General features: G+C 39.5%; 2 protein-coding genes across 2 annotated transcripts in view; one reads left to right on the top strand and one right to left on the bottom strand.

Moving 5' to 3' along the window:
* The window catches only part of LOC138056528 (dnaJ homolog subfamily C member 2-like), a 16,527-nt gene extending 4,179 nt beyond the window's left edge, over window positions 1-12,348 (bottom strand). The window contains exons 1-14 of the mRNA XM_068902345.1: window positions 12,204-12,348; window positions 11,200-11,387; window positions 9,800-9,875; window positions 8,764-9,013; window positions 8,104-8,184; window positions 7,873-7,938; window positions 7,182-7,273; window positions 6,116-6,237; window positions 5,580-5,648; window positions 5,404-5,484; window positions 4,730-4,818; window positions 4,566-4,638; window positions 1,879-2,039; window positions 434-534 (exon numbers count right to left, since the gene is read on the bottom strand). Of these exons, the coding sequence (XP_068758446.1) occupies window positions 434-534; window positions 1,879-2,039; window positions 4,566-4,638; window positions 4,730-4,818; window positions 5,404-5,484; window positions 5,580-5,648; window positions 6,116-6,237; window positions 7,182-7,273; window positions 7,873-7,938; window positions 8,104-8,184; window positions 8,764-9,013; window positions 9,800-9,875; window positions 11,200-11,387; window positions 12,204-12,261 (1,507 nt within the window). The 5' untranslated portion in view covers window positions 12,262-12,348. The remainder of the gene's footprint in view (window positions 1-433; window positions 535-1,878; window positions 2,040-4,565; window positions 4,639-4,729; window positions 4,819-5,403; window positions 5,485-5,579; window positions 5,649-6,115; window positions 6,238-7,181; window positions 7,274-7,872; window positions 7,939-8,103; window positions 8,185-8,763; window positions 9,014-9,799; window positions 9,876-11,199; window positions 11,388-12,203) is intronic.
* A 20-nt stretch (window positions 12,349-12,368) lies between these two features.
* On the top strand, window positions 12,369-19,909 carry LOC138056530 (lamina-associated polypeptide 2-like). The gene is given in 5 exon segments (XM_068902347.1): window positions 12,369-12,564; window positions 12,566-12,656; window positions 15,700-15,871; window positions 18,102-18,317; window positions 19,072-19,909. Coding segments are annotated over 5 exon segments (948 nt in total). The 5' UTR covers window positions 12,369-12,445; the 3' UTR covers window positions 19,422-19,909.
* The last annotated feature ends 841 nt before the right edge of the window (window positions 19,910-20,750 follow it).

The raw sequence follows: 20,750 nt of genomic DNA, 5'->3' as shown, positions 1-20,750 counted from the left end.
CGCTAAAGATGTGATTTGAAGCAAACCCGAGGACCGAGCGACCTTCAGATTGGGGTACGAGTTTTCTGTACTGGGCACGCGCATTACATTTAAAGAACGAAAGTTTTCGGAATGCGCGTGGAAGTAAACCCAAACCCTCAATTTGGCTAATCCTAGGCCTAGATAGGCCTTAAGTTGGTTTTTAGATCCGGAACACTCCGGAACATCCTGGAAGTTAGGGTTAGCCCTCAATTTGGCTAACCCTAGGCCTAAAAACCAACTTAAGGCCTAGCTAGGCCTAGGGTTAGCCAAATTGAGGGTTTTGGGTTACTTCCAGGGTGTTCCGGAGTGTTCCCGTGTGTTCCTGGTTTTAGTACATGCCTTCTCATACTCCAATCTGAGGGTCGCTTATGTCTGGTGCTTAAATTCCCTATCATGAGAATGGTTCACTGACCCAGTTTCTTCAAGTTTTTCACTTTCTTTATGACAAGTTTTGAATCCCGTAAAGTTCCCGTCTTGGCGTGCATATTGACGTAATCTGAAATCACTTTCCACCTAAACGGAATAAAGAGAATTACAAGTCAGGGATGAGGGCAAGATTGCACCACAGCCAGGTGATTAAAACAAATCCCAACACCGGAGTTTACACCGGTTGTATTCATAGATAAAACTTAACAACAGGAAAGGGACGGGGTATGGAGACCCGTGGGTACGCGCGCTTCCATTAGCTTAAAATCGAGAATTTTCTAAGGTGAATAAAACTGATTAAAGTACCAACGCAAACGCCACCAATGTCTGTGATATGTTTGCGCCGAGAATCTCGAATTACAATCTTCGCTATTCCAAGGGAAAATTGTCCCTTAAGAAACCATGAAATGACTACCAGATTCGACGGAAGCGCAGTTTTAGTTACAGTGGCGCTCTTCCGGGGCACAATCTTCCCGAGTAAGTAGTACCCACGGTCGATTCCTTGGGTCCCTGTAAGACGGTTTTCTGAACGGTACTCAGTCCTACAAGGGAAGTAATGTGCTGCATCTTGAGGTTAGAGGGGTTTTCAATTGAGTGTCGTAAAACAGTTACAAAGTAATTACTTCGACCAATCACAGCAGGCGCAAACAGCGCAATGAACCAATCCAAATTCGCAGCAAATTCCATGTAACTTGCTCAAAGCGCGGGAAAAATCGCACGTGCAAGTCGCCATTGGTTTTGGTTTTCATTGGTTGATAAACTGGCGCGAGATCTTTAATCCAATCACTAAGAAGAGCAATTGAAATCGCGTAATTACTTTCGAAAGTCATTTGTAAACTGCTCTAGTAAAGCAAGCAAGTTTTTTGTTGTATCATCTGAGTTCAGGGGCCCGTTTCTCGAAAGTCCCGAAAACGTTTCGGGCCCGAAAAGCCTTTTGTGAACCTGCCATCCGCTTGTTCAGGAAAGCCGATCTTTTAATATGTTTTCAACTTTAAAAAAGGCAAACTGAGTGTAAAATTTGACCACTCAAATCCTCTCCGTTCTTGAGATACAGAGGGAATTGTGACACTCGAAAATGGCCCGTAAAGTTTCGGGACTTTGCAGAAACGGGCCCCAGGATAGAGGTGAACTGACCACCAATGTCAGAACGAATTGATGAAGAGCTAACGCACGAATACTCGGGTTTTCAGTCTCTCTGTGGCGTTCAATTGACTTAACAATCAACCAAGTTGATTCACACAAGTTTTCATGCTTTTTCACGTTTTGGAAATGAAATTGCCGGTGGGGTGGGGGAGGGAGGGAGAAGGTCAAACTTAGTTTTTCACTCATGACACACATGCACAAAAACACTTATTACTATCATGAACGTTTCGCGCTTGGACTCGCCTTTAAAAGGAGAGATGAAAAAAACGGTGTCGCTTCCAGTTATACCTTGATGCTGTTCCAGCGGGAAACAAGTTAACGGCTTTTATTAGCAGTTGTGTCTGATCTTCGGTCCAGTCATCACTGATTTCGTCGCTATCTTTACTTTTTGTTGTCTCCTTAGTCTCGACTGTCGCTTCCTGTCGCATTTTCTCTCTCATCGGTTGCATCTATGATTTTAAAAAGGTAACAAGAACTCGTCTGCAATTGTCGCCTCCAATTAAAGTGTTCCTGGGAATAAAAACCTTGTTTTTCTCTGGATTTCAAAAATATGTTAACTAAACATTAAGCGACCAAAGTTTTAAGCCTTGATTTCAAAAGAAACCTGTTTATTTTAACTAGAATTTTCCGATATAATGGTCCGCCATTACTAACTTTAAGTTCTTGAGAGAGCTGGATCGAAGTAAAAATGACGTCAAAGGCTCACTAGTTTAAGATTGCAAAGCGTGTGTACTCCACAGAATTAATATGCAGCACAGGAGTTTTGGGTTTTCCGACTTTTAAACTCGCGTTTTCCATACATAATAAGCTGCATTCAAACGCTGAAATTTTAAGCTTTTGAGTCAGTTACGTCACTTTTCCCTGGATCCAACCCTCTGAGGTTCAATCGGTCAGTTTTCAACGTGAGTAATGACGCACCGTGAAATCCAAAAGTTACACTCAGAGTAAACGGCCTTTGGATAAAAATCAAAGCTGGAAAATTTTGACAATCAGGTGTTAAGCAAACACACTTTCAAAATCTGTTTTTGAGCCGCCAAAGGCAACTGGAAATGAAAACATCCCATGCCTGGACATCTGTTTCTTCCAGATTTTTAAACTTATCAAATCTAATGGACAAAAGATACTTAGCAATATAAATGTAATTGTGCGAAGAAAAGGGAAAACAGATCACTTCCGGTTGCTGTCCGTGGCTAAAAAACGTCTAAGCCCCACATGGACCTTTGTCACTCGGAGGTCCATTTTGGTCAAAGACAATAGAGTTCGTACCCCAAGCCTCTAGTTGATGTGTTTGGAAGCGAGTTCAGGGGCGCAAAACAAAAGTTTTCAGTCCTTTGGGTCCTTTTGAGAAAGGCCTGTTCACTTACGTGATCAGAGCCCATGTTTTCACAAAAACAATGCATAAGAATAGTATTAAATTCCCAGAGGAGTAGTTTGAAACACCCAAAAGGTCGCCATCTCTTTGTCTGGGACACAGGTATGTCCAGGATTGACAGCAATGATATTTACATGGACTCTCCTCTTACACGATTCTCAACTTTGACACATCAACTGTGTCTAGAAATACAGACGTGAAAAAGTATTCTCCTTTGTAAAGAAACAAAAAAGAGGCACGAAAACCGTGACATACTGATAACACCTGCCATCACCAGCCTTAGCTCTGGTGTTGTAAATACGAGTTGACGCTTGGATTTAACAGGACTCTCGAAGACATTTACAAAATTGAGATGCATCTCATTTATTGCAATCCTGGACTGTATAGGGACACAAACGTGGCTAAAGTGAAGTCACGTCAAAACGAAGAACTTGTTAAGGATATTAACCACTGTCGAAGTGGGAGAAGTGATCCTTCTTCAAATATACATTCACTTCATTATTCATTGTTCTGATATTATAACGTGGATAAAAGTGTTTGATAAGCATCAAACGGAAAAAGTATAATTCAGGACTTGTCTTTTTAAAATGCTAATAAAAACTGCGTTATGAGTCATCTTAATTTCGGCCAATCAAAGCACATCCTGTATATTGTCAAAAGCACCGTCATAACGGAAAGACAAAATCAGAAAACCAAATTGTCTACGTTGAGAGACTGACTTTTAGAAAGTTCTTGAGATAAAACAATTGTTGAAAAACTGCGGTCTAAATTAACCTTCCTTCAGGTAACCGGCCCTTAAAGGGGCTAGGTCACTCTATTTTAGGTAATTTTGTTTAATTTTGTTAATTAGGAGCTCTAAACGTCAATTTGGCAGAGCAAGAGTCTTTCATTTGCAAAATCGCGCCCACATAACAACTGAGAATGATTTTCCAGCTGTGTAAATGACATTTTGATATAGACTGATATAAAGTTGAAAAAAGGTGGGCCGACGTTTTTCAAATTTACCCAAATTCTATCCATTTCAATCCTCTCCAGTTTTGTCCATCCATGTCCCTTCTTGGCTTCCCTGTGTTTTGATAGAGTTCTTCTATAGTTTTGAACAGTTATTTTGATATTTTAGTTAATTCTATGACCATTCGATCAGTGCTGAAATTGCCTAAAATTGCGTGACCTAGCCCCTTTAAAGTTTCAATGCAAAGCTAAGAGGAGCGGTTGAACGATCATTAAAGATCCGCGTTCTTAAAACATGTTGGGCAGACACTACTGGGGCTTAACCTTTTCTTCCCCAAGATCGAAACGTTTATTCTCCTAACTAGTACCACAGATTTCTTTGTTGGGTTGTCAAGAGAATTTGGTGTCATATCAAGATATCACCTCTTAAGCTAGCTGATAACATTCTCGATTCTCAATACCTATCCTACTGACATTTCATTGAAATTGTGAGGAGAATTTACCTACTGATCACTCCTGGGAGTCAAAGGTTAAGTCTTTGTACACAGTTTGTAATGCGTGCCTTCCGGCGATCTTTCTCCTGCTGGTGAGGAATGGTCGTGTGACGACTTAGCCCAACATGCTTATAACTCAAGTCGTAAAATATCGTTACCTGTTTCTCGTATATTAACTTAGCTCCGTCCATTGAATCCGCGTTTTCGAGACCTTCCCTGAACGACTGCAAACTAAATCACATAAAGCGGAAAAGATTGTACATGGTCTGAGCTCTGTTGTCAAGAAATAAGAAAAACTGAGATCAATCTTCATATTGTTTACCTTTCGAGAGAAATTATATCAAGTAACCGGTCAATGACTTCCATTTCTCGGATTCTTGTCTCTTCGTCCGTGACGAAGTAATCGTAATTCTATCAAAGGAAAAAGGAACGAAATCACATGTGACCGAAAATGTCCGACTTTGAGGTTAAGTCTTACCATATATCTGATACAGCTTAAAAATACAACTCCCGCCACTAAGTGTAGGCTTCACAAAGTGTCCTCGTAAGGCTAAGAATTTGCTTGAATTAACTTGTCAATACTTGATTGGAGGGAGGGCGCCATACAGCAAACCAGGCAACTGGCAAGAGGTAACCATGGCAACCTAGCCACAAGTCAACTTCAGCAACCGTCACACTGTCTTCACAGCGGAAAAAAACTAATATTTACCATTTCTTGCCCTCAGGGGAGGATGGGTGGGGTAAAAGCAAAAACACAGGCGGCAAACCTCGAGCAAACAACAGTGACGGGTCATACGCAAATGTCAATAACAGCTAACTAGCAGTCCTTTCCAAGTCAACTTTGCCTATAAATAACCACATTTACTCTTTTGGTGGCGTTGGTGGAATAAGCGTTAGAAAGACAATTTGAGACGTCTACAAAATGTAAGCAGCTCGAGCCTCATTTATGCAGCCGCCTTAATTAAACAATCAAGACTTACGAAGATTCCATTTTACCTTAATTATAGTTCGCACTGTTTTTCTTTCCTTCTTCATCAGGTTCTTGATTCTCGTCTTCTCCTCTTTGGCGGCCTGCGCCTACAACAAAAAATTCAGGAGTTAAGCAAAACAGCAACGGAAACATTAAAGGTTTTTTCTTCCTTCCTAAATAAAAGGGATAAACGGATTCTGACCTGTTTCTTCGCCTCTTGCTCTTCTTTTTCTTTCAGTTTCCGTTCATTTTCCAGCTCTTCAAGTCTTTGCTATCAAAAGAACAAACTCAGCACCTTGTGTTTAGATAATTATTTAAAGTACTGAACGAGTGCTGCTCCGTCCCAAGGGCCCGTTTCTCGAAAGTCCCGAAAACTTTCCGGGCCCGAAAAAGCCATTTGTGAACCTGCCAATCACTTGTTCAGGAAAGCCGATCTTTTAACACGATTTCAAGGTAACAAAAAGCAAAATGAGTGTGAAGTTTCACGACTTAAATCATCTCCCTTCTTGAGATACAGAGGGAATTGAGACACCCGAAAATGGCCCGAAAAGTTTCGGGACTTTCGAGAAACGGGCCCCCAGGTCCCGCTGGTATACAAGCCCTACCGGTTTTCTCCTACATTTTCATGTCTTTTTGATAAGTTTAACCAACCCTCTCTTATATTCCCTGTCTCCCATCTAAGACTTTGCCCTTTAATTACTTCCACCCTTTAATGACTCATATATTACATGTACTCACCCGTTCTTTTTCCTCCGCCGCCAACCGAGCAGCTTCTTCTTTCGCTTTCTTTTCTGCGAGTTTTCTTTCTTTCTCTTCATCTTTAAACCTTTTTATTCTTGAGTCACAAGCATAGGCATTATCTGTGCGGGAAACAAATTACAAATCCTTAACCCTTGCGCTTAAAAATCGGAGTGCTCTTGGTACAAGCGTGAGTACAACTCATGACTGGCCAATAATCTTGCGCCACATTCCAAGCCAATCAGAATAAAATAAAAAGTGCTCGTACGCATTTTGCCGCGCCAACAGCGGGATACACAAAACTCCTTTGATTAGCTCAGTCGTTTTTTGTCTTTTTTGCACGTGATCATTCCCGCGCTTGGGCCGCGTGCATGTACTTAATTTCCATTTGATTGGCTCATTTGATTGTGGGCGACAGTTGTGATTGGATAACCCGGGACCAGGTTCCGCAGTTGGAGTAGTTGGGATAGTGGAGCGAAAAGAAACGTAGCGAAAAAAAACATTGGCGAGCGAAGCGAGCCTAGCGGTGGACCGCCCCTTCCCTTCCCAGGTCGTTGGGGGACCTGGGGTCCCTTGCGGGAGCAGGTCCCCCTTGTCCCAGGCTAGTGATTGGCCAAAGACCCTATCCTAAGGACCTTTAGATTCTAGGACGAGATTTTCTCATAGGGTAACAGCGAGCGCGCGCAAACCAGCGTCATTTTGGCGGGAAATACTTGATACCGTCGTCATTTTAGTAAGAGGTTTTGCAAAAAATGTCGTCGTATCAAAACAAGTCAACAACACGGTAGGAGTTTGGGCATTTTTCGAGCGGCAAAAAGGCTTAGTTACCAGCAATAAGAATAACTGAGCAACCTATACTGCTAACAAAGAGTAAGAATCGTCCGAGCTATAAATTTTCTAAGTATTTTCGCTAAAAACGGACAGTCAAAACTCGTTCTCGTCCTCGTCCTAGAATCTAAAGGTCCCTATTATGAAGTGAGTTGGTAAAGTCAATTGAGTACCACAGGAAGATGAAAAAGGGTTAAGCCTTTGTCAGAGCAAAAAGCTCCTTGTTTCAGTAACTCACCCACTAAATTTCTTATCCGAGTTATTTCCTCTTTTTTTCTTTTTTGTCTCATTGCTTTGTTTTGTTTTTCGATCCATCTTCTCTCGTCGCGGCTGTCAAATACAACACAGAAATAACAACATGGATTGCAGTAAAGTGATGCTCTGGATGGGGTGGGTTATTTTTTTACTTGGGGAGGTTGAGATACTAGACTATGGGGACAGAGAGGTCGCCACAACGAGAAATGCAAAGTTACATTTATTGTATGTTCTAACAAGGGACTATAATTTGAATTGACATTCATCTTACTCTTTACAATAGCCAATATGAGCTTATAGCATGGCCTAGTCTTTAGGGGGCTTGATTTGACTGTGGTGTACTGTCGATAATTAAATTAATCTGTAATGAATAACACATTCATTTGCAAATAGTAAGCTTATTGTTCAAGGTTGAGGACCTGACATGCTAATTACAATAACGCAATAGATATTTTTCTTTTACCAGGGTTCTCAATAAGTTTTGGAGTGGACGGCTTAAATATAAAAGTAGGCGGCGGGAGAAGCGAGTGCCACTTGTTTATAGCAAGTTTATGACCGAAAAGTAGACGGCTCTAAATTTAAAGTAGCCGGTTTTTTAGCCGGCTGCCGGCACTTAATGAGAACCCTGTTTTACTTTTGAGATACAGTGTATTGAAACTTCAAAATATTCTTACTTTTCTCCTTTCTCTTTCTCTTCCTCGTCAAGGTAAGAAAACTCTCTCCATGACTCAAAATTATACCTGTGAAAAGAAAGACAAGAAGCTATTAAAGGAACTTAAAAAAAAAAAAAAAACTGAGGATAGATCTACTGGTGTCAACCACCATCAAGAATTTCCGTTTAAACTGAAAATGGTGTATTTCAAATTTCAACATGTATCTTTGCAACAAAAGCAATTGCCGCTTACCAAAAACTATAAAAATTATCAACTTCTTCAAAGTTGGAGTCATAATTTCCTAATGAAGGGGCAGGTTGATGTTTAGACCATCTGCAAAAACAAATCAGATTCATGTTTCAAATAAAGTGTAGTACATGTCTACATTGTAAGAGGATAATGCTTTATCTCACCTCTACATTGTAAGAGGATAATGCTTTATCTCATCTTGTAGATGCTGTATGGACGCTAAATTTTGCAGGTTGCATCTACAGTACAGCCTACTCACTTTCTGTGGTGCATGACAAGCAGTCCTGGTACTAGTTGCCAGTCGTTATTGACAAAATTTGAATATTAAATTAGTCGTATTCTGGTTGCCATGTTGCAAGTGGCGTTTTCCCTGCTCTTCCATACATTTCAACCCTGTTACATTACAATTTTATACTGTGCTTTCCCCTCTAATTTGACTGCCAAGCAATATAATGATCAGCATCTCTACTAAATGCAAACCTGGTTTCTCTTTCTGCACGTAAGTAAATCATTGTAAATGGCACTGACACATCCACATCCAACTTGTTTATTAAAAAAATGTTCCACATCTTTTTTTTTAATTTTTGGGGTGTTGGGCTTTGTCTAAAAAAAAATTGTATTCATTTGAAAACTAACATGACATGAAATACTGAAAATACATACCTTGCATTTCTTTCAAATACAGGACCAAAAACATCTATAAAATTACTTTTTGAGTTTGCATTGACTGAAGGAATCGAATCATCAAAGTGTGGATCCACACTGTCATAAGCTCGCCGTTTTGCCTTGTTGCTTAAAATGTCATTGGCAATTGTTATACAAGCAAACAGACTCTGCTCACAAAGCTTGCTGTCTTTAGCATTGGGCTGTGACGATTTCTTGTCTGGGTGATGTTTCAGTACTTTTTTTCGGACTAAAAAGCAAATTGAAAGCGGATGCATAAAGAGCTACTTGTCACAAGAACTTCAGAAATCTAAAGCATGATAATGACATGCATCCTGGACACGATAAATGTCAGTAAGTATTCCCTAACCCTTCTTCTCAAGTACTTAACATTGCACAAACTCTACGTCTTCAAAAACTGCTGATGAATTCAACGCCACTATAGGCATTTTCCAATTGATTATAAACCCCAGTTAAAGGCTTTCTCTGATCAGCTGGATAATAAGCAAAATATAAGCTAAATAAAAGAGTTTCATGCCAAAATATCAAATTAAATAGAGGAGAAACTGGGGCCCAAGTGGAAACTGACCAAAGGAACAAAACTTTCCAGATGTTTGGATATTCGGTATTAGTATAAATACACAGGTGATTATACAAAATCGCGCGCTCTCATTGGCTCGCAAAACGGCTGCCAGTAGTCGTTTTGCCACTGTAAGTGAAGATGATTTCGCGTTGAAACGTTTTTTTTTTTCTCTTTTTTGAAATAATCACCTGTGTATTTATACTAAAACAATCATTCGCCTCAGGCTCAGTGATTGTCGGTGAATATTCACCGAGAATCACTTCGCCTTTGGCGAATAATTGTTAAATAACAAATAATTTGACACCTCACAAGGTACATGTAAAACAGTACCCACATTTCCAAGATTTCACTCTGGAAAAGTATTGTTCTGGACATTTAATTTGACTATTTTATTTGTCAATGGGCGGGAGGTTCAGCATTAATTAATAACAAAAATAGTCTTAGTAAACCTACATGCTTTTTTTATGTCTCCAAATGATGCCTTGTATCGGAGTTTTCCAAGTCCAAGAACCTTGTAATGATCTTGTTGCTGTAAAAAAAATACAGTAAGCAAAATAGCTGTTGTCATTTTGAAAGTCACAACACTACTCCATGATAAAGTAACTGAAAAAATGTACGAAGAAGCAGGTTTTGCCCCCTCATGATACAACAGGCCTTCTATAAACGTTCCACATGCAACAGGGACCGTTCAATCCTGAACTCAGTGTGATGTGCCTTAGTTTTCTACTTTGCTCCAAGAGGATTTTCAACAGGTTTTCCCTGTCTTTTCTTTTTTCCAAAAACCAACATTTCACTATATCAGACTTAATCATTTTTTTTTACTGTGGATAATTTGTGCTTGTGAGGGCTACATCAATATTATTGACCCACCCCACCCCACATCCAAAGGTTGCCACTTGTCACTTGTAGATATTATTCAGGAAAATACATACCTCTTACTAAAAGAGTTAGTTAATCCAGCACACAGGCAAGGAAACTAGTTGAAGTCAAGCGGAAGGTTCAACTGCCACAAAGATTGCCATGTCAAAATCCAAAAAAAACTACAAATCTTCTTGGCTGTTTGAAATAGTTGCTTGCAAGATTCAAATGGGTTTTTAAAGTTTATGTACCAGAAACGACATGAAAAACTTGCTAGATAATGTTTTCTCAACATTTTAAATTTAACGGGCCGTACTGTAGAATACGGCCCGCTAATTTAGCCAATCACAGCCCACATATTATCTGAGAGATAAAATGAAAGACATTAACAGTAACTCTTACTGATCATAAATGATTGGGGACTTTGTGAACTCTGCCCGCCATTTCAAAAACGATCTGCTAAGAATATCGCGCATCACTCACTCACACTCACTCATGCCCATTAAGCCGGTTGGCATGTAGGGCAGCAACATAGGTACCCCACTCCGTTCTGGGCCAACATCTGAACAGTCCTCCAGGTGTGATGGCGGGTCTTGAGTTCCCCTTCTACAGTTTGACGCCAAGTGTTCTTGGGTCTCCCTCATTTCTGCTTCCCCTCTGGTGTCCAGTGGAGTGCTGTGCGGGAGATATTGCCTGGCTCTCTTCTCGTCACATGTCTGAGCCATTTCCATCGCCTTCACATGATGACGGTGCCCATGCTGTCTTGGTTACAGCAGGTGAGAAGATGTCCCTCTCCAAGGCTATGTTGGTCTGCGGCTGCCCTATTCCGTATTATTCGGGTGCAACCCTTGTAAGGGAGGGGTCCCCTATCTGGCACCCGGGAGACGCGCCTCTACACTGTATAGTCCCAGTGCAAGGAATGCCACTCAAACATTACATTAATTAAGCCTTAAATAACAGGCTGCTTTACCAAGATTAAAATCAATAACACAAACCTTCCACTCAGAAGGGTCCAGGGTTACAAGATAGTCTTCATCTTCTTCATCAGAAGAAAAACTTCCTTCGGAGGCAGCACTGGAATTTGAACTTGAACTAGAGTGATGAGAGAAAAATCCCTGCTGCCTTCGTCGTAGGTTTGCTTCAAACCACCGACCAACAGGCTCAATTTGCAGAGAAGATGGTGCTGTGATATAAAAAAACATATATATGCTTTAAAATGAATACAAAGGCTGGGTCATAAATCAAAGAAAGCACTTTCCTTTATAAAATGTCACAATAAGTTAATATTGTTCATGAAAGTTATTTTCATTCCATTGAATGTTAGACAGACAGACAGATAGGTAGGTAGGTAAGAATTAGGGAGTGAGTGAGAACTGATTTAAGTGGATCATGATGTCTAGCCATGCTCAAAAATTTGGAACCAGGAGGACTTCACAGTTAGAAGACCATAGGCATGCTCTACAGTATCGCCTTGTAAATTAGTCAACTGTCCCAGTGGCATGGATTGTCTTAGAGATTAAATCATCACTACCTAATTAATATTCGTAAAATTACTGAATCAGCCAATCAATGGATGACTCAATCAATCAATGAAAACATTATAGATTATTAAAATTAATTAATATATGTGTGCTTCCAGCAAAGATAGCATTGTTAATACTTTCTAGCTTACTGGCTATAGGTTTATATCAAAGTATGCACACCTAGAATTTACTAAAAAAGTTAAATGCGCATAATTTACAAAGTAATTTAAACTCGCTGCATATATTGTATACACGAACATTCAAACACAATTAAGGGGAAAAATTAAGAGAATAAGTCCACTAAATGTTACATGGCTTGTCTATAGATAGTTTATGCTAAAATGAAACCATGTTGTCGTTCAGAACTATTTTAAATAATGAGCTTTTCGTTTCAGCTATTTCCTACTCACATCCGTACAAAGTTCATGGGCATACCTTCGTATTATTCAAAAGCAGGAATAAGTGAAACTTCTCACCTGATAAACGAGAAACTACCAGCGTTTTATCGCCTTCCTTTGCCGGAGGAAGAGCCATATCTGAGCAATATAAAACCTTGATAAAATTTCCGCAGATTAGTCCGCCATCTTGTGCGAGCACGTGGATATGTACTCCAGCGGTTTAGAGTACTACGTATGCGCATTCCATCATGTCGGATGGCGCGACTTTGCAAAGTTTCCTTCTGAAACATTTTATTGAAATTTAACGGCATTTTTTCGGAATGTCATCATTCTCAAACACTCCACATTTACTGACAAAGGAAAAGCTAAAGACTGCTCTTAAAGCCAATGGCATACCACTGCCGAAAACCGAGCAGCGAAAAGCTTTTTATGTTGACCTCTTTGCAAAAGTTGACTTCTCAAAATGAGGAAGAATTTTCTTCGGACGAATCGGAAGAAGTTTTGCAGTCATCTCCGATGGGATCCAACGAGGTATCTATGCTTAGATCTCCCCATTCCCCCAATGTTAATTAATTCTGATGCTATATTTAATATTTCAACGTTTTGAATTGTATTATTTTGATTTCTAGAACTGGTAATTTAGTTGGCGTTTGCGGGTTTGGCGGTTGAGTTTAGCACATTCAAAAAGCTTCAAAACTTGCTGTGATTTGTTGTTTTCAGCGATTGCAGCAGGTGCATCCTTTGTTGTTTCGAATTAACATCAATTTGGAAACATTCCTCCAAAAAAATATTCTTAAGACGTGCAAAAATGTTTTAATGATAGTATTATCTTACATTTAATTTGGGGATTCCTCGATCTTGTCGTTTTCTGCTATTCTTCAGTCTTCCCATTTCAATGGCTGCTGTTAGCGTTTCCACTGTTTAGAAGGAAACATAGCCTGTTTATTATTTACTGCAGGCTTAGGCACTTGTCATTTTAAAAATGCCGTCTCAAGCAGATCAGGTAAGGCGATGATGTCCAGGGTGATTTGCTTTGATTCCTTGACACATCAGTTTAAAGTAATCATGGCTGAAGAGTCGATCCGTTATTTAGACTTCGTGTGCACAAATTCTGTGAAGTGTCTTTCTTGCTGTGTAGCTTTTTCTTGGAGGATGAAACTGGTTATTTTAAGCTCATTATGGTACAATTCTGTTTCATCTAATGTTATTATTTGCAGAGCGATCTAAAATTTGACAATAAATTAGACAAAATACATGTAGATGAGACAAAATGAATATAGCTTATTCCTTAACCCGTTGAAAATTCGTATTTTTCATTTAAAGAGAATAAGAAGTAACTTTTTAAGAATATCCCAGCTGATATATTAAAGACCACTTTAGTCTTGTGCAGATCAAGATATATATAAAATACTTGGTATTACACATTTAGCTTTAAAGATACATTTTGATTACAGGAGGACAAATTATGGTAAATAAAATTCTCAAGAAAATGTCTGGGAATGCAAGTTTTGCATAATTTTTGTCAATGAATGAGACTTGACGAAAAGAATAAATTGTACATAGCCTTTAAGAAGTTGTGCATCCAAGGTGTTTTGAGAAAATTCAATAAATTTGTGAATCCACAGCTAGCTTACAAGTGAGGCTTAAATTCCTTGAAGTTTTTGTGATTGTCATGCATTAAAATGACATGAGACGAGTTTTGTATCCATGTGGAAATGTGTTGATAAGTGCATGAAAGTCAAATTATGGGCAATTTGCTAATGGATATTAAAGAAACACACACCTTTGTGGTTCATTGCAGCCCACACAACATACATACTTCAATATTACTTAGTCCAACACTAGATGATTTTACTGCTAGTAAGCAGAGGTTTCAATAGAAGGCAGCTACTGGTGATAGACCGCCGGGTACTTTGCTCCTACTGTATTTTGCACAACCATTTGAAAGTTTTACTGTGCAGGGCCGGTTGCTCAAAAGCTGATTAACACTAATCCCAGATTAAAAATTAACCAAAGAGTTTATTTCTCGTCTCTCAAATGCTCTTCAGCGCTGATATTCGGCAAAACTTTACATTAGAAGAAGTCACCTTTGAAAAGCAAAAATAAGCAAAAGAAACTTTCACCAAACAGTTGAAAACGTGAAACAAAGGTTTACGCTAATCCTGGATTAAGTTAATCGGCTTTCGAACAACCAGGCCAGGCGTTTTTCCACCATTCTCTAGCATGAAAATAAAATTGCTTTACTTGCCTTACTAGCCAACCATTAATTTTCTGTTATAAATGACTATAACTTTAGTGTTTTAATGCCTAACTTTCGTTCCCTTTAAGAGGGAAATACATGTTGGAAAATGCTGGAAATGGCAATTCCAAGCTTGTAGATTTAAAAATTTTCTGGGCAAGCATGCTCCCAGGCCCCCCTAGAGGCTCAGGCCTTTGGCGCTTGCTTCCACAGCCATCTACTTTACTTTCCCAGCCGCCTACTTCAAAACGTACTGAAAGCACTGAGTAACTGTAAGCAAACCCTAAAGAGCCGAAGGGCTCACAATCCTTTCCCTGCTAAGAGTGACACTCGTAGGTTTTACTCTATCACTGGACAATTGGACTCGCCAACCAGTGTTTGACACTAACGCCTGCCTGATATATCCATGGGCAAGTAAAACAACTCTAAGACTAATGCCTGATCAGGCAATCAGAATTTTTGTTCGACTAATATTTTGCGGAACGAACAAACACAATAAGAAAATAAACAACCTTACATCTCTTTGCTGTCATTTATTTTTCTGTTAAAAATATATTGGTAAAAACCTCAAAACAGATTGGAAGGAGGAATATGTTCGCAGCCGCCATCTTTCTCCACGCGAAAAGAAGGTTTGTCACAATGGAACCCAGGTTTCACACGGCCAAATAACGCACAAGAAAATTCTACCTTTTGTCACGCAATTTCAACCAGCTTTGAAAGGCTTAAATAACATACTATTGGACAAATGGCATTTAATTCAAAACTTGCTTAATCTCAGAGAGATACTCAAGGAATCTCCCTTGATGTCTTACATTGTAAAAGGAAAGTCCCTTATGCTTCTGCATGTCAAAGCAAAACTGTGAAGGCTACTAGAACACTCATGGACACATTTTACACAAAAATTGACTTTTTACAAACCTCTTTTGAGTTTTAAGGTGCAACAGGGTTTTAGAAGGTGGGCAAGCGAAAAAACAAAACTGGTTTCCCAAAGGGCAAATTAGTAAGAAAGTAAGTGTCGAACACTGCCGCTGAACCACGCTGAGCAAGTAATTATTTTGCTTTTCCATTGGAAAGTGGTTAAGTTCCTCACTGACCCACCCTTCATGTGATTTCTGGTATTGCATCATGGTGTTATGGAGTGGAAACAATTTCCATTCAGTGTAAGGGATTGTTTCTCAGTTGTCAGGAGTTTCTAGGGAAACTATGTGTAAGAAAGAGGGAAGCACTCCCTGGGTCACATAGCTAAGGCTTGAGGAATGTGAGGATCCTCTCTCGTCCTTTCACACTGCATTTCTTTTTTACATAGAAAAAGCTGATTACTTTTTGTTGCAATAGAAGCTTCATCAAAAGCCACAGAAGATAGTTATCAATAAAAGAGTGAAAAGTGGCCTTCCATTTGATGTGGCTGCTTTGTCCGATGGCGATCTGGCGAGACAGCTTAAATCCTTTGGTGCCACAGTGGGTCCAATCACAGGCACAACAAGGCCACTGTATCAAAAGAAGCTTGGTAAGTCTGTTTGGATATATCAAGAAATCATACATCTTTGTCATTCATCATATATTTGACATACACTGTAAGCTAAGGATAAGAAGCAAATTAAGTATATTTAAGAAATAGATTCCATGTTACCCTGGGTCTGTTCAGTAGATCACAGATGACATCAAAATGTAGAAAGAACAAAAAAGTGGCTGCCTTAAGTGTCGCTTATCTTACCACATTTTGATGTTTTCTGTGATCTGTTTCTGGACAGATGCATGGCAAAATGGAATCTATTTTGTTTTCTTTAATAAAGACTTACAAAGTTTTTGATGATGAGGTCAGCTATGTGTCTGTCTCTAATAGTTCATAGGTGAGAACCAATCAAAATGGGTGCATTATTGAGCTTATTATACAAAAAAAAAAACAATAGATCTATAATTCACAATTCAAGCTCTAAAAGCAACTTGATAAATAGGAACCACCTGACACAGTAGCAAGCAGCTACTGGAACAAGCATGGAATTACATTACATTACATTACATACTTAATTGACCGCTCCCCATAGGGGCTTTTCAGGGCCAATGAAACAATCAACGAAACAACAGAACACAACAACAACAACTGTTAAGAATCCCAACTGGCCGGAGGCAAACCAGTTGGCTATTTACAAGTGCAGCTGGGAAGTTGCACCAGGGACTACCAGGAACAAATTCAGCGAGTGGTCAGAGCAGGTCTTGAACCCGGGATCTCCGGATCTCAAGGCAAGCGCCCTAACCACTGGGCCGCACTGGGGGAAGTGGGGGAAGGGGGTGTTGTTGAGGCGAAATATATCTCCCGCATTAGTATCTAGTTCAACTGTGAGTCAGAATACAAGTGGCCAGTTGAAAAAATAAGCCTGAATAGATATGGGAAAATATACAGAGATGCACTGCAACTGCCTCTATCCCCAAAGTGAACTGTTCAGAATGATACATGTTGTTGCACTCTTTCCATTGAAGAACTTTCTGGAATGCTCGATTAATAACATAATCATAAAATTTGTTTTTTGAAGAGGTAAACATCAATGAGATAAAGGGATGCTCTTCAGGCCTTGACCATGACATCAGATTGTTGTGCCGTGCCACAAATACCTGCACATGTACTGTTGGATACACAGGGGTGGAATCCAACTTGCAATATTGTTAGTAACATCCAGACTGGTGTAAAAGAATTTTAAAAAGTGCAGAACACACACACACACAAGGAGAACATAGAGGCTCCCTTGTGTGTATGCTGAAAATTAGATGAAAGTGGAGATTTGAATGAAAGCAAGGAAACACTGACCAATCCAAAGCATTGAAAAAAAATACACATTTTTTTCATGCATTTTCCGCATGAACAAATTTAGGAATGGAAGAACATTATTTTTGTTTGCTGATGTGGCAGTCTTCTTGTGCACACTAAAGCAATAATTTGCCAAATAATTTGGTTGTATTGAATAAATTGGCCTTGGCATTGTATAATAATCTCTGACTACCTCCACTCAATAACTGTCCTCTTTTAATAACCCATTGACCTAGGAGTGAGACTTACAGAGTTCATTATATCTCTCAGATAGTATGTGCATTGCCATATTCTACAGTACATTACGCAAGTTTTTCATGTCGTTTCTTATGGGCAGCCGTTCTACAAAAGACAGTTAGACTAATCCGGTTTAGTCTTAACGGTTTACAAGGCTTTTATTTTTGGCGGTGATGGCTGCCCATAGTTTCTGCTACATAAACTTGTAACTGTAAATACTGTTTGAATCTTGGGAGCAACTATTTCAAACAGCCAAGAAGATTTAGCTTTCCGGATTTTGACACGGCAATCTTTGTAGCAGTTGAACCTTTCGCTTGACTTCAATGAGTTTCTTTGCCCGCATGCCGGATTAACCTCAGAATCTATAATAAATATCTTACTAACCTCATTTTCTCGCTCTGTATGGTAAGTTATGGATCCTTTTTTTTTCCCGTTGATTTATGGCCCGTGCACTTCTCACTGGGGCTATAAATCAACAGGAAAAAACTTGGTCCGTATCTTACATTACTCAAACTTGGTTAGTAAGAGGGATTTACTCTAACGCCAGACAATTTTACTTGTCAATGAAGGAGGGGGGATTTCAGGTGTTAATGAGTTACCCCTTTGATGTCCAAACTGGCCTAAACCGGCCAGACTTAGTATTTTACTCGTCAATGGGTTAAACCTGAATTTTTTGCTTCTCATTTGTCAACTACAGCTGAGTTGCTGGCTGAGGAACTGCAAGCGCGTCCTGCTCCAGCACCAAGCAGCAAACTCTCGCCGAAGCAGAAGAAAGTGTCGCTGCCACCAACACCAATGAGAAGGGAATATGAAGATTACTCCGATGGTAGTGACACCAACAATGCATCTGCAGAGGAGATCGAAACACCTGCAGTTGAAGGACTGCGACGCAGCGGTCGCTATTACCAGAAAGGTAAATGTTATAGCTTACGAGTTCACTAGAATGTAATGAACTCTTGGGAAAGAGGCCTTACATGAAAGTCAAATCAATTTTACTAATATTACAACTTGAACAGACCCATGCAATAGCACACACAACCCTGTTAATAATTAACAACTATTTACCGAAGTGGAGGTGGCTAGTGGTGGATACTTACTGAGCCACGAAGCGGCGAAGTAAATATCCACCTAATACGTAGCCGACGAGGCCGTAGGCCGAGTGGGCTAAAATCAGGCGATATACTGCAAGATTGAGGAGGATAATTATGGTTTTATAATTATTCAACACATTGATGACAAAGCACAGTTCAGGAGTCATTATTTAATGAAAGCAAAAGGAAATACCAGATTCAGCTGTTATCAACTTTGTGTTACCAGTAGTTTTTAAGGGTGGAAGGCCAGAGAGCCAGGGGAAATCCTAAGGGGGGAGGTCAAGAACTAAAGCAAATTTGGTCCACTAGTCACTATCACCTCAAGAATTGAGACTGGGTCCTCCCTGGCAGAATGTGAATTCTCTATCCAAGGTACAATCTCTACCCCTTTTCTTTTTACTGTTAAATTAACAAATTGATGTCAGTTTTTCATGCGTCTGTCCTGTTATTGATCATAAATTTCGTCATAACATTGTCAAAGTAGCTAGCTTATGTGTCTGTCCACTCATTGACAATAAAAATTAACCAATGAGCGTGCAACAATTTTGCAGTCATTTGTAAAAACGTTTTTTGCAGACCTTGAGGATACTACACCCCTCAAGATTCCTCCTCCATCTTACAAATCTACACCTGCAAAGTCAACGCCCAGAAAAAGAGTGACAATAAACACTGTCAAACAGCAAGATACCAATCAAGTGCTTAATGAAAACAAGCATGAAACGACAAACGGCCTTGACCAAATGGATTCTGCAGAAAAGGTTGCTGTTAAAAAGCCTCCCCAACCCACAAAAGAAGAGTCGAGTATGGTTGCTGCTCACATTCAATTTGTTCTGGCTATTTTCCTTTTCTTAGGTTTTATGATATTTTTAGTTTATCTTCTCATGGAGGGAACTCCTCAAAATGCTATAACAAGCAGTAATAATTGAGCTAATGCGAGAAATAGATTATGGAGTGTTGCAAAAGTAGGAAGACCTTGTAGTATAATAGATCTTTCTCCCCAGTCAAGTGCTGACTTGTCTCTTGTGACAACCAGGTACAGTGCATTTGTACAGTCAGTGATTTTCATGATTCTGCATAGTTTGTAGTGATATGAAGCTCAAATTATTGAAAAGAGAAGTCTAAAATCCTAAAGCTCTTAAGCTCGTAGAGACGTATTAACAATCAAGACAAATTTGTTTGTGTTGTCATCAATAACTCAGGGTTGCCTTTAGCTGTGCAACAGAGAAGATAATATTATGGTTGGTGAAATAATGTAAATATACCAACCAGAGCCTTATTGGCTACAGAAACAAAGGGTTTTTTGTCTTAGTTATGGTCACATTTTAATAACCATAAGATTGTGTGGAACCGGATATCTTCCCAATACTAATTTAATTTGCATTTGTAAGAAATAATTGTGAGAAATTCCATGTGAGTTTTTTGTTTTTTCTGAGTTTGAATTTTCACTGCAAATGGCTGGTGTGCACACTGTCTTGAAACTTGAAAATTTAACCTTCACTGCTTAAATTATAAATTTTATCTCAAGGTAGATTGTTTTATAAAGTTTTAAGGTTTCAAACCTTTTAATCTTAAGTTAAGTGTCAAAAGTCATTGTGCGATTGCATTGCTACAATCGGTGATTGGTCCAAGAGTTTCCTGCCAATAGTATTGTAACTTGCTCCTCGCTTTTTCCCGCGCCTATAGCGCCGGCAGCATGTCTTAGCTTTGCGTTATGATTGGCTAATTTGATATTTAACGTCCGTTGGGATTGGCCGAATCAATAACTTTGGTACTCATTTGAATACCTCTCTTTTTGAAAGCAAATTCGGTTCAGCACGCTCTATCTTTCCAAATCGAATCGTTGCACACGATGTTTCTAACTAGACGCTCCATTAGCGTACACTGGGTTGCCTGTGGTACTTGTTTCTCAAAAACAGAAGGGACTGAGTTTGGTGGTAGTGAACTGCTGCGTTCCAGTCAATTTTTTCAAGTCTGGGTTCATTAAGACCATTTAAAGGGTCACCCAGAAGTCGTGCCAGAAGAGGCCCTTTGGCTCACATGTTCATACAACGAAACAGATCTTTTTCTGAGGTTAAAAACCTGGTGGCTACCAGCCTATTCATCATTTGTCAGAAAGAAAAAATTCCTGTACTCTTTAGGAAAAATAGGCACGCAGTGGGTACGTGTGGTAATGCAGTAACATTGCTCTTCATTCCTTATTGTAAACTGAGCTGCGTTTTGTCTTCCAGGAGATTCAAGTTGTCTTTGCGTAATAT

The sequence above is a fragment of the Montipora capricornis genome, chromosome 7, assembly GCF_036669925.1.
Source record: "Montipora capricornis isolate CH-2021 chromosome 7, ASM3666992v2, whole genome shotgun sequence".
Lineage (NCBI taxonomy): Eukaryota > Metazoa > Cnidaria > Anthozoa > Scleractinia > Acroporidae > Montipora > Montipora capricornis.
This window is presented reverse-complemented; position numbering and strand designations above follow the sequence as displayed.